Below are 12,834 nucleotides of genomic sequence, written 5' to 3'. Positions count from 1 at the left end.
CGCCGACCTTGTGATTGGCAAGTCCTAGGCTCTGTGGTTTAACCCACAGCGCCACCTGCGTCTCTGTCTCACCCAACAGCAGGTCTCAAGGCGGTTACAACATAAAATCACAATATAATAACACACCATACGTAAAAAAAAGCAAAACAACCTAATAACCTCCCCCAACACATTTTTAAAGGGCATTGGATGTCAATCAGCCAAAGGCTTGGTTAAAGAGGAACATTTTTGCCTGGTGCCTAGCACACTTAAAGTTTGCTTCCAGGGCCATCATGCACTACTACCTCTGACTCCTCCACAGCACTGTCTATCTGGCTACCCGGATGACGTGCGACATCTACAACCTTTGAGATAGGCAGGTCACTGTGCAGTCACACACCTGTCATACACCCAGTTGCCCATGTTCCTAATGATCAAATGGCCCCCTAACAGGATTCCCCAAGAAGATTATTGTTGGCATTACAGGATAATTGCTCATCTCCCGCAGAATAGGTCCCTTCTAAGGTATCATTTCCCTCTTTCTCAGAGTGATGCTTTCCTTCATGCCCCCTTGAATTCTCAAGGGCACATCAGAGGAATAGCCAAATGGTTTTAAAGTAATGTATATGCATTCAAACTAAACATCAGACCCAGTTTGTGATGTGTATCCTTAGCTCATGTTAAGCTATTTAATATTGTGGGAGAGTAGGTTTTGAAAGTTTTAACCATTAGCTGTTTTTAGTCTCTTGGGTAAAAAAACCAAGTTATTCATATCATCAACCTTTCCCCTTATCCTGCTGTGTATTTACTAGAACAAGCTTTTGAAGTTTTCCAGTTCAGTCCTTGGTTAAAAATATCCTGTACTGCATTGACTGCACAGAACATGTCACTACTCAGGAATGAGTCAATTTTTCAATTTCACGTAGCCTCACAAAGCCACCCTCTTTTCTTGCCCACAATTCTCCCGTATTCTGCCCTTCACCTTCAGCGCTGCCATTTTAAATTTGTTGATCAGTTGCTATTCATAGAAGGTTGCATAATTTCCCCGTGAGTAAGTCCAGTATTGAGAGAAATATTCGATTTGTGCAAAGCTGTTCCCATAGAGACTATTCAGACAGTGGGGGAGTTTTACTTTTTTGGAAACTACCAGTCGATAAAAATGTGGCTCTGTAAACTGTTTCTAGCCGTTTCCGTTTGTTAGAAAGCAGCTGATAATATATACCTATATATGGTTACTTGATAATGGCTTGCTCCAGCTTTCTCGAAACTGCCTTATTTGTGTTTCTTAATACCTGTTCACCTCAGGTTAGGAGGTCTACTGTGCCAGCCTTGTTCCTTAAGCTGACTTGCATGCCACTCACAATCACATTTATCCAGAAGTAAGACTTTGGTCATTTCATTTGATGCATATCTGGTTGTAACAAATATTTTCATTTGCTTTCTTTATTATTTTCTCTGAGATAGTTTTTATGAATTCTGCAAATGAAACATGAGTCAGCAGTGTGATGCAGCAGCAAAAAAAGCTAATGCTATTCCAGGCAGCATCAACAGAAGTTTAGTGTCCAGATAATGTAGAATCCATACATCCGGAATTTCCCAGACATAGATGGTATTCGGCCCTTGGAAACAGGGCCTGGGTGGAAATTGCTTAAATGTTTGGGGAAATCCAGAATGGCAGCCAGTGTCGAATTTCATTAAAAATAGCTCAAAAACTCAAAAGCTCAACAAATTTGGGTAAAACTTAAAAAAAAAAAGCTCACTTTTGTGTCCAGATTTTCACTTTTTGAAATATGGCAACTCTTAAGATCAGGGGAAGTAATATTCTTTCTTGGTCAGACCACACTTGGAATACTGTGTCCAATTCTGGGCACCACAATTTAGGAACTATGTTGACAAGCTGCAACATGTGCAGAGAAGGGCAAGCAAAATGATGAAGGGTCTGGAAGCTAAGCCTTATGAAGAACAGTTGAAGGAGCTGGGTTATGTTTAGCCTGGAAAAGAGGAGACTGAGAGGAGCTATTATAGACATCTTCAGATATCTAAAGGGATGTCACATGGAAGATGGAGCAAGCTTGTTTTCTCCTGCTCTGGAGGCTAGGACATGAACCAATGGCTTCAAGATATAGCTGCATGCACATAAGAATGGATCCTGCTCCATATTCTTAATGTGGGATTCAACAGATGAGATTATTAGCTGATCGGTACACTTTTCAGCTATAATGCGCTGGTGTTTTTTTTATAGTAGGTACTGCTTGCATCTGCTTTTTGTTGGACCCACCCAAACCTCTTCCTGTTACAGGAGGTGGTTTGATGATGCAGACTTGGTTAGAAGAGGGAGAGTTGTATTTTTGACTTGGTTTGGCTCAAGATAAGGAAGATGTGACTGCAAGCCCAAAGTGCTAGCAATGGAAATGTCTACATTTAAATGGAATTGAGGGGAATCCCATAACTGGTTCCTAGGATTATCCATGCTGATTCTGTTAAATGTTGTATGCAGGAGAATTTTGTCTGGAGTTATGGAATGCAAAAGATCACAAGCAAAGTTAGGGGGGGGGGTAGAGGCAAGGGATAGATGCAGTGTCCCTGAGCCTTTAGTAACTGGGCAGAAGAGGGATTTTCAGCAGGGCTTTTTGAATTCCTATATGCGGAGCTGAAGCTGCCTAAGGGTTGGGAGTGCCTTTCCCCTTTGCAACGAAGGAAAGGTATTAAATAAAAAAGGTGGCGTGAAATGGTGCAGCCATCATCAACTATATCAGCAGTTCAGTTTTAGAGGGCGGTATATTCTGATTGCCATAATTAATATAGCAATAATTAGCTATTACGAAGTTGAAGATACAATGGAAACACTATCATCGCAGGGAGGCTTACGAACAGTATGGAGAAACATTAGAAGCATATTGAAAACAATGATGTTGGAGGACGCTGGAGGCCTGGGAACAGAATAAAATAACCACCCAAACTAGACAGATTTGAAGTTCAAACAGTGACTCCTATCATATTGTTTGGGTGAGCTGTTTTGTGATAGAGGGTCATAATTGTCATAATTACATAAAAGTCATAATTGCGGAGGAAATTGTTACAGAGAACATTCTCTTGGAATAGTGACTTGATTTTACCCAATAACATTTAGGCTGTTCAAACAGTCCTCCCCCAATTTTATGACCATATTGCTTGTCTGTTTAGGTTACAGCCACTTAGATAAGATTCTTCTTGACTGGTCTTACCCATCAGACTTTTGAGGGGCATCCAATTAGGGGTGCTTAGAAAAAGCTGCTAGTTATCAACCGCTTAATTTTATTATAGATTTTTGTTTAATCATAAGGAGGCCTTTTGGAGCCAATGTGCCTTGGATGAACACTCTCAATCTATGAATCAAATTTGAGGTTTGAGATCAGTGGAATATATAAATAATTTCATAGAGAAGATGTTGCATGCATTGATCAAGGTGTAAAATACTATTTATGCCCCATCCCCAGCACTTGTGTTTACAACAAACAAATATGAGCTAATATGGCAGCTCATATTAGGTTGATACTATTGCAAGGGAGGTGAAGATAGGCTCCATGTTGTTACTGGGAACAGAATGGCAACAAAGGTACCATATGATGTTGACTGTAGATACACCTTCATAACAGTCTCTTCTCCTAAGTTACTTGGTGCCTTCATGACAGATGTAGAGCCTTGCACTGTTCTTCCCAGGTTCTAACTCTTAATAAGTGGATACTTTATTATTATGTTTATGTAAAAAGTGTACATCATTCTTGGGGCATTATTATATACTAGTCTGAAAGTTCAAAAACATGAAACTTTTTGGCTTCATTTTAAATGCAAATTATGTTTCCAAGTTAATGGAATGCATTGATATTAGGGCAATGGTTATATAAATATGATTCCCCCCTTATATTTTAGAAGCATTTGGAGGTTGACTTGTATTTTAAAATTTCTGTTTGCTTTTGAATTGTTTTATTATTGCTGCTCCTATTAATTTGCTTTTTTGTGGTTCTAGTTTTGATTAAATTGCTATGTTTGTATTGCTGTGTTTCTAAGTCGCCTTGGAGTATTTGGTCGAAAGTTGACAGGGACTTGTATAAATCATGAACACAGCCTCCAAACCTAGACAACCATGTTTATGGCTGAGGGAGAAACGTGCTTTGGGACGTCTTTATACTAGCAAGTCAATCCACTCTTCCATTTAAAATTGGCTTGTGTGTTCAGCTGGGTTACTGTGGCTGCAAACATTCAAAGTGCAAACTTTGAAAAAAACTACTGACTCAGTGTTCTCCCCCAGCCCCCAGTGCTTATAGCATTCTAGGCTTGTGGACTTAGTGGTGCATTTTCTGCTGGCAGTTCAGAGGTCTGAAGTTTGCTTCACTCTCTCCTGTTTATATGTACGATTGGGATTGAGTGTTGTAGTCAAACTGGCAGCTGCACAACCTTAAAACAAGTCTGACTCATTTAGAAACAGAACCAGCTGTTTGTCCTTTTTCAGTTTCACACAGCATATATTCTGTTCTTGATTAATGTTGCACAATGAAAGGTCAGAAGGGAGGTATTGAAAAAACTTCTGTATATGGAGGAATTGGATGCTTCTAAAGACAACTAAGCAATTATTCCATTTGAAAAATTAAGTTAAAAGTGTCAAATGGCTTCACTTCAGTCATCAGCGCACTGGAAAAATAAAGTGATGTGTTGTTCTGAGAAATGTATCACTATTAATTTATTGCCAAGAATTCCAGTGCTAACTTGTGTTCCTTTTTAAATAAAATAATCCAATTTCTATAAACATTCACATATCCAATGCAAAAAGTCACAGCTGCTGTTAAGAGTAGCTTCAGATTTTTTAGCTTTCATAAAGGAGGGCCATCTGGCTTTGTTTTGTTTGTGCTGTTGCCCAAAGTTAATTTCCCAGCCCTTTCACAAACAAGGCAGGGATCTTTACTGTGTGCTGCATGTGGATGAGGGGAAGAAGCGGAAAGGCTGGGCCTTGTGGCCCAACGCAACCTTTTCGGGATGGGACTTCTCAAGACCCTGTTCTGCAAGGGGCAAGCATTGCTTAGTTACCCAATTCTTTTGGCTTGAGATCTTGTTTGTGGAAAGGGGGAATGGGATTATGCACTTTGCTTTTGTATTTCTGCAACATATTCAGCGTTAGGTAAAGGTATAGGGACCCCTGACCATTAGGTCCAGTCGTGGCCGACTCTGGGGTTGCGGCGCTCATCTCGCTTTATTGGCCGAGGGAGCCGGCGTACAGCTTCTGGGTCACATGGCCAGCATGACTAAGCCGCTTCTGGCGAACCAGAGCAGCACACGGAAACACCGCTTTCGAACTGCTAGGTTGGCAGGAGTATTCAGGGTTAGGCCTGTGGCAATTTGCTGTTTGAGGCAAAGGAAAATTTGGTACCTCCCCATTCCACGTATAAATGTTGGCTTCATTAACTACTGAATCTTCATTAACTACTGAATCTGCACCTTCAACATTGGCAATGGGATGGTTTCCTCCACTGCAATTACAGCCATGAGCGTAGTTTAGGAAGTGCAGACAGTTCTGTCAGGGTGGCACACTTTGCTCTGTTCTGCAATGGAAATAGAAGAATGTCTTCTGCAAAGTAGGACACATGACTGCCCTATTATTCACAATTACCGTTTATGGAGGGTCGGGTCCCCCCCCCCATCCTATGTGTGCTACATACGTTAATAATTTTCCTTCTTCGTTTTCTCAACACCCACAACTTTGTAAACTTTTATTGATCTCCCTTCCCTCTAGGTTTCTTTTTTGAATGGAAAAGTGTGTGGCTTCCTTAACATTTTGTGGTTGCAGATGAATTAAAAGGGATGTGAATCACCTTTTTTTTTTTTAGCTTTCCAGGATGATCCAGGCCAGGCCCGTGCAGAGCTTGTCTGCGGAGTGTGCCTTGCTAGAATAAAGCTTCTAAACTCAGACAAAGCAGCTGGTCTCTGACAGGCCTCCTGCCCTGGCTGGCAGCCCTCTGAGGCCCCAGGGCAAGTGTACCCGGTTGCCCTTGCCTCTGCATGGGCCTGATCCAGGCTCCCATTACTGGAGATGGTGTGCTAGACTAGGCAAGCTTCTGGTGATATCTAGCAAAGCCGTTATTAATAGTGTGATGGAAAGAAGCAGCAGATAATCACCTATATATCTTGTTGTGTATCTAAGCAAATGCTTTGAACAAGATAAAGTTGCAACAGGAGGAGGATGTGGGAGGCCGTTGCTCTGCTTATGTTTGCTGTTGCTAGTAGAAAAGGATGTGCTTAGGACCTTTCCAGACGCTGTATATTAAGAATATGCATCTAATTGCTAAGAGGAAAGCCTTAAATGGCGTTGCCTCCCCCTTCTTTCTGTCATTACATTCCGATCACAAATATGTCTGCAGTCTTAGTTTCTCAGGCTGTACCAGCTACCACCAGCCACAAGTCTCCTGCTCTTTCAATCGTCTCCACCCTTTCTCCTTTGTTGGTTTGCTTGGAAGTGTGTCCCAGAACACCTCTCCTCAAATCCGTTTTCTACACCAACTTTTAAAAAATGAAATGGTTGGCTTTACCACCTAGTTTCCTTGCCCTGTTGTAACTAAGCCTAAGAATGTGAAATTGGAACAATCACATATTCCTCCCCATGTTTAACTTGGTGTCTCCTTCCTTCCTGTTCCTTTTCCTCTGTTTTCCCCATGTTAAATTTTAGATTGTAAGCTCCTTGGGGCAGGGAACTGTACTATTGCATTCTGTAAAGTGCTGAAGTGCCTATGCACATGGATTGCGTTATGTATAAATTATAATTAATAGCAGTAGTGAGTAGTAGTAATGATACAGAAAGTTTGTTTTTTGATGTTCACATACAGAAACTGGTTAAACCATTGATTGGATGATTAAAGATGAATGTTGGATTTTACTGTTAGCTGAGGATTCACATTTCTGAATTATAAGAATTGCTTAGGATAGCTTTTCTTTCTTTTTTAATAAAAAGAGGTGTATCACCTCCAAAATGAAGGTGGCTCTTATGCATAAAAAAAGGATCATCTTCAATTAAAAGTTATAAGAAAACAATGTGTAATAAAATATGTACACAAGCACTATGTTCATAAAGGATCCTTACTTTGAAAAGATCAGCTTTTGAACTGATGAATGTAGCCAGAAGTGTAGTAAATGTAAATAAGACTAAAACCTATGTGATAGCAAAAGCCTGTTTTAGTATATAGCACATGAATTGCATTTTGAGAACAGTTTCAAACTAGCTCATCATGCTCTTCAACACACATCTACTATGCTTCTGTTCCATGCATTCATTCCCTGTCTAGCCACACATACCTCCTAGAAGAAGAAACTCTCTTTTGAACTTTTAGACAAACATACATCCTAGGGATAAAAGGGGTAGGAAATTGAACAGGAAACTTACTGTTGCCATTGGTCTGCATCGTATGCCTGTCTTTGTAGCCAGCATTTTAATCTACTTAAACAAGAGACTGACCTTTTGTTTTGTTTTTATTTAACAGGTTGCAACTAATGACGAAGCTGTCGTAACGTTGCTTTGTGAATGGGCCGTGAGCAGCAAAAGAGCTGGCAAGCACAGGGCAATGGCTGTGGCTAAACTATTGGAGAAGAGGCAAGCTGAAATTGAAGTGGAAGTAAGTTGTCTTTGCAGTATGACAGTTGTGTGCAGGGAGAGAAAAATGCAGTTCATATTTAAGTGAGAACTAGCTTTGACCATGAACTACAGCTTTATAAGCAAGGTTAAATCAGTTTATCCATCTTGGTTCTTGGTGGAAGGTTCAGGCCCTGTAACAAGCATTGGAAGTCTTTAATCTCTCATGCAGAGGGAACATAGGATGCTGAGAATGCCAGTCTTTATTCCATTCTTATGTGTTATCTGGCCACATCTCAGATGACTCTAGATTAATTTGTTTGTTTTTCCTCGCACACAAGCAGAGACCAACAGGTTGAACAACAGGTTATTTCCCCCCTCCCTTTTTGCTTGTGTGCCCCTAAGTAATAGGGGAGGGGAGGGCAAGTGCAATTGCATTCATAGCTGTTGTGTTGCAGTTCTACACTGATTGCTTTTATCCTGTCTTATTTCTGCAGCGATGTGGTGAGGCAGAAGTCTTGGACGAAAAGGAATCCATTTCTTCGGCATCACTTGCTGGATCCAGCCTTCCCGTTTTCCAGAATGTCCTCCTTAGGTTTTTAGACACCCAGGCCCCTTCATTATGTAAGCAGCAAATCCTCTCTGTTCCAGAGCAGGATGAAACTCTGTGACCTTTTGTCCAGCTACTGGATATTCACTATTATTATTGGTGACTGTATCATTTTTCCCCTCCCTCATTTCTGCCTGACCTACAGATTTTTATTTTTTCCCCCTAGAAGGCTTTAACTTTCCAAAACATTGTGTTTTGGGAACTAAAGTATTTCTGAGCTTTGTTTTTGCCTTGAGGCAATTAATGTAGCCTTTTGCTTTAGAGCTTTTTTTTTCGGGGTGTGTGTGTGTGTGTGTGTGTGCTGCCTGCCCCACTCCAAGTTTGCCTTACCTTGGACCGGTTGCTTTACAATCTAAACTTAGACTGTACAATCTAACATTTGGCACCAGGGAAAACATAAACTAAAACTCTGACACTGTCATTCTGTACATGCTTATTCATAAGTAAGACTCACAGTTTATAGTGGGATTTGCTCCTATTAAATATGCACAGGATTGTAGCGCAAATGTGTCAGATCTGAGCATCAAGGCAGCAGCTCATCAGTTTATTAAACACAGTTGTTCCCCAGTGCTTATCAGAGTAGTTTAGACTTTTTTATACCTCCCTTTGCAATTTGTTCCTGGTTTCTCCTTATAGGTGAGCCAGTAGTGGTCCCACATGCCCTTGTCATGTGTCCACAAAGGTGGAGCTGAACAGGAATGCTGTTCTCAGAACTGGGGCAGCCACACTGAAAGCCCTGCTCTGAGTTACTGTGGAGCGGGCCCCTGATATCTTTGGAACCTGAAGGATAACCTTCTGATATGCTTAACCATATGCTGAACCTGTATATGTTGCTTTCTGACACTTGTGTGTGTGTTTGTAGTAGTTAGAAAAAGAGAGCAAAACTCTGTAAGGGTTTAAGGAGTGGGAATGTTGGTGCATTCAGGTGCCATATACTGTGGGTTCTAATAACTGGGTTTCCTCCACGTCATTTAACCTATATTGGTTCAATAGTGCAAATATATTGTCTTGAAGCTGTCCAATTCATGGTACATTATTCTTACAACTTTCAGAAAGCCTCAATGTGGTCAAATAAATTTGTTAAGCTGCATACAGATACACCAATCTGAGTATTTTTCAGAAGTGTTGTAGGACCTTCTTATATGGGCTGACTTTTTGAAGCCTGGATCAACCACATGAGAAGGATGGTTTGGGCTGCAATTAATAGTCATAGAGTCGGAAGGGACCATGAGGGTCCTCTGGTCCAACCCCTTGCAATGCAGGAATCTTTTGCCCAATGTGGGACATGAACCGATGATCCTGAGATTAAGCCTCTCATGCTCTACTGATTGAGCTATAAGGCGTGGGGTTAACTAACCTGTCCTGCTAGCAGAAGCCTGTGTGAGGACTCCTACTAGCACAATGGGTCTTCCCCTGAATCTCTGGAGGGGTGGGAGAACAATTTGTGGGAGCAGAGGGGATACCAATCTGTTGAACAAGCAAGCTGATGTCACTTAGCTCCTTAGGGCCGTGTTGAATTCTACCCTTTGTGTCTGAAATATTTAAGTAGCTATTTGTGTAACCTTAATTTTAAGGTTGTGGGATGCAGGTGGCGCTGTGGGTTAAACCACAGAGCCTAGGACTTGCCAATCAGAAGGTCGGCGGTTCGAATCCCCGCGATGGGGCGAGCTCCTGTTGCTCGGTCCCTGCTTCCCGCTCCGGCGGGAAGGTAAACGGCATTTCCGTGCGCTGCTCTGGTTCGCCAGAAGCGGCTTAGTCATGCTGGCCATATGACCTGGAAGCTGTACACTGGCTCCCTCGGCCAATAAAGTGAGATGAGCGCCGCAACCCCAGAGTCGGTCATGACTAGACCTAATGGTCAAGGGTCCCTTTACCTTTACCTTAATTTTAAGGTAGGCTTACTTTTTTCTTTTTCTTTTCAAACAAAAGCTGCTTGAGCCTAATGGTAATTAATAAAATCTAACCTTTTCTCTATTGGTAGCTGACCCAAACAGTGAACATGAGAAGATGGAATTTGTGAACCTGGTGCTGCTTTTCTGTGAATTCATACGGCATGATGTTTTCTCCCATGATGCTTACATGTGCACTTTAATATCACGTGGAGACTTATCCATCACTGCAACCTCTATGTCTCGCTCGCCAACTGGGGAAAATATGGATGAACAGTATTCTAGGGAACAAGATGTGAAACTGGAGGTATGAAGTGCATTGTCGTTTGCTTCTCAGCTTCACTAGGTCAAAAATGACAACCTGGTGCTGTTTTCTCTCTACCCCACTTTATCCTAAGAGCATTTTGAAAAATAATAATTGTGCTGCCTAGAAAGCTTTATTGGTGTTGTTCAGCAGATTCTCAGTGCCAACCTTTAATGTAGCCCCTTTTAGCCAGTATAATGTGAGCAGTCCATGCTGCTGCTGCTGCTCCCCAGTTTCTGGAGGGATTCTGTTGGCATAAAAAGGAATAGCAGTTTATGGTCTTCTCATGTGACCTGGGATTTTGCACGAGTGTGCACATGTTTTATCCTGATGATGCAGGACGAGAGTTGCACTGCGCAGAAGCTTCCATGCCAACAGTGCAATATTGAGATCTCAAGATCTCAGCATTACCCTGCTCTCAGGATAAGGCCCTATTGGCTGTGCCATAGCCTGCAGAAATATATCTGGCAGCATCCAGGTAGAGGCCCTGCCTGGTTAACAAGTTTATGGAACGGTTTCTCGCTTGAAAGAAAGCAGGTGCCAGCCTTGCTGAGTTTTCCTCTGGGGGTCAGTGATACCTGACCCTGAGAACTTTTCAGGTTGCTGGATTTATTGTTATATTGTAATTTATACTGGTTGTATTGTTTTTGCCTTTTGCTTTTTTACTGGTTTTGTTTAGAGGAGTGTCTTCCAAAGTTTCAAACTGCCTTGGGATTGGAATGGAAGACAGTATATGAGGTTATATAAGTTTCATTCCCTCTGAAGGAACAGACATGTAGTTTGGGGGTTCTCCTAGATTAATCTGTCAGTGGAGGCCCTGGTTACTTCTCTGGTGATGGGTGCTTACTGCCAACTTGTGTTGGTGTGTCAACGATACCCATTCCTGGATAGGGATACCTTGGCCACCATGATTCCATGTACTGGTAACCTCAGGATTGGACTACTGTAACAAATCAGGACTGGGTTACCTGAAGGACTGCTTGCCCCTGTGTAGACCTGCAAGATCACTTCGAACACCTGGGATATTTTTGCTCAGGCCAGCACACTCTACAGAATATCATATAGTGGTAATGTTAAAACAGGCAATTTCCTCCTTTCCCCCTTCACTCTGGAATGCCCTTACCTCTGCCTTATGATGTGAAGCACCATCAATTATTTGCTTCAGATGTCTTTATGAAAATGTGCAGGCTTTCCCTAACCCGTAAGATTGGAACCTGTATCACTGATTTTCTGTGTTTGCTTCTGTAATATTATTTTACTGTTTTTAATGTTGATTGGTGTTGTTTCCATGGTATGTAGACATTTTTTAAACACGAAGGGTTCTGTTCATTGATGCCATTCTGCTTGCACATCAAAGTTTTGCTTGCACAATGAAACCTCCCTCTCCTCTCCCTGCACAACCTCAAAATCTGCTCTGGAGAGTTGGGGGACTCTCTGGAGCAGAATTTGGGGGCACGAGGGGAGAGGAGAGGAAGGCAATATAACCCTCAGTGGTTTAGAAATATTTATTAAATAAAATAAAAATATTATGCAGATGAATGAGATAATAGCTTTGACACATTATACTTAAAGGTAGTTCATGGCTAAATACAGATCTGCCATGATGACGAAATGCCTGTTGCATAAATGAAATGTGATATTTTGCACCTATTGGGCTCTGATGGATCAAGATCTCTTTATATATTAAAGGTGCCGATAGAATTAGTTACATTTGCATTGTTTTATATGTCCATGATTGGAATTGGAAGGAAAGGGTGTCCTTCTAAGGTTTGAGCCCAAATTTTATTTTTAACTTTAATGGTTGTTAGGTTCTTTCCTCAAAACCAATCCATTGGACCTGCAAGAATCATGACTTCAGACTTTTATTTCTGCAAGGTTTCATCTCAGCAGCAGCACAATCTCTTGTGAACTGTGGTCCTTTATACAAATTGCACTGTACTTGGGGAATACGCATCCCTCTAGAGAAGTATTGATGGTTTAGCTGTGGCCTTTCTCTAATCTGATCCCATAGCAAAGCAGACATTTCCCAGGAGATTACTCATTCATTGTAAACAAAACATTCAGGCTATCGCCCTTGAGTGCAGTTTCCCCGAGCTTGTTATTATTATTTTTTAAGTATGACTTCAAAAAGAGACCATTTTGAGTGTTATGTATGTTGGGGGCAGAAATGTCTTCCGTCTTGTTTAATCTAAGATTTTTAGTATTGTGCTTTTTAAAACTGAGTGATTTTTTAAATCTTACATGGCCAGTCACCCATGCTTTACAACATGCTCTGACTGGTGTTTCTTTTTCTCTTCGGTGATCATTAGGACCATAGTATTATGGAACATATGTACATTGACTCGGGAACTGCTAATATTTTTGATGACATAGACAAGAATGACTTTAAGACAGACTTTGGTTCGGAATTTCCAGTAGGTCTAACTTTGGATTTTTTCAGTTAAAAAAAACCATTCTTCAC

The 12,834-nt window shown here is 41.3% G+C and overlaps 1 protein-coding gene across 1 annotated transcript in view; it reads left to right on the top strand.

Moving 5' to 3' along the window:
• MED12L (mediator complex subunit 12L) overlaps positions 1-12,834 on the top strand; it is a 169,567-nt gene that overhangs the window by 32,886 nt on the left and 123,847 nt on the right. The window contains exons 11-14 of the mRNA XM_081008375.1: positions 7,482-7,613; positions 8,068-8,194; positions 10,162-10,376; positions 12,683-12,787. Coding sequence (XP_080864501.1) covers positions 7,482-7,613; positions 8,068-8,194; positions 10,162-10,376; positions 12,683-12,787 — 579 coding nt within the window. The remainder of the gene's footprint in view (positions 1-7,481; positions 7,614-8,067; positions 8,195-10,161; positions 10,377-12,682; positions 12,788-12,834) is intronic.

This window comes from Podarcis pityusensis (genome assembly GCF_964106645.2).
Source record: "Podarcis pityusensis genome assembly, chromosome: 5".
NCBI classification, from domain to species: domain Eukaryota; kingdom Metazoa; phylum Chordata; class Lepidosauria; order Squamata; family Lacertidae; genus Podarcis; species Podarcis pityusensis.
This window is presented reverse-complemented; position numbering and strand designations above follow the sequence as displayed.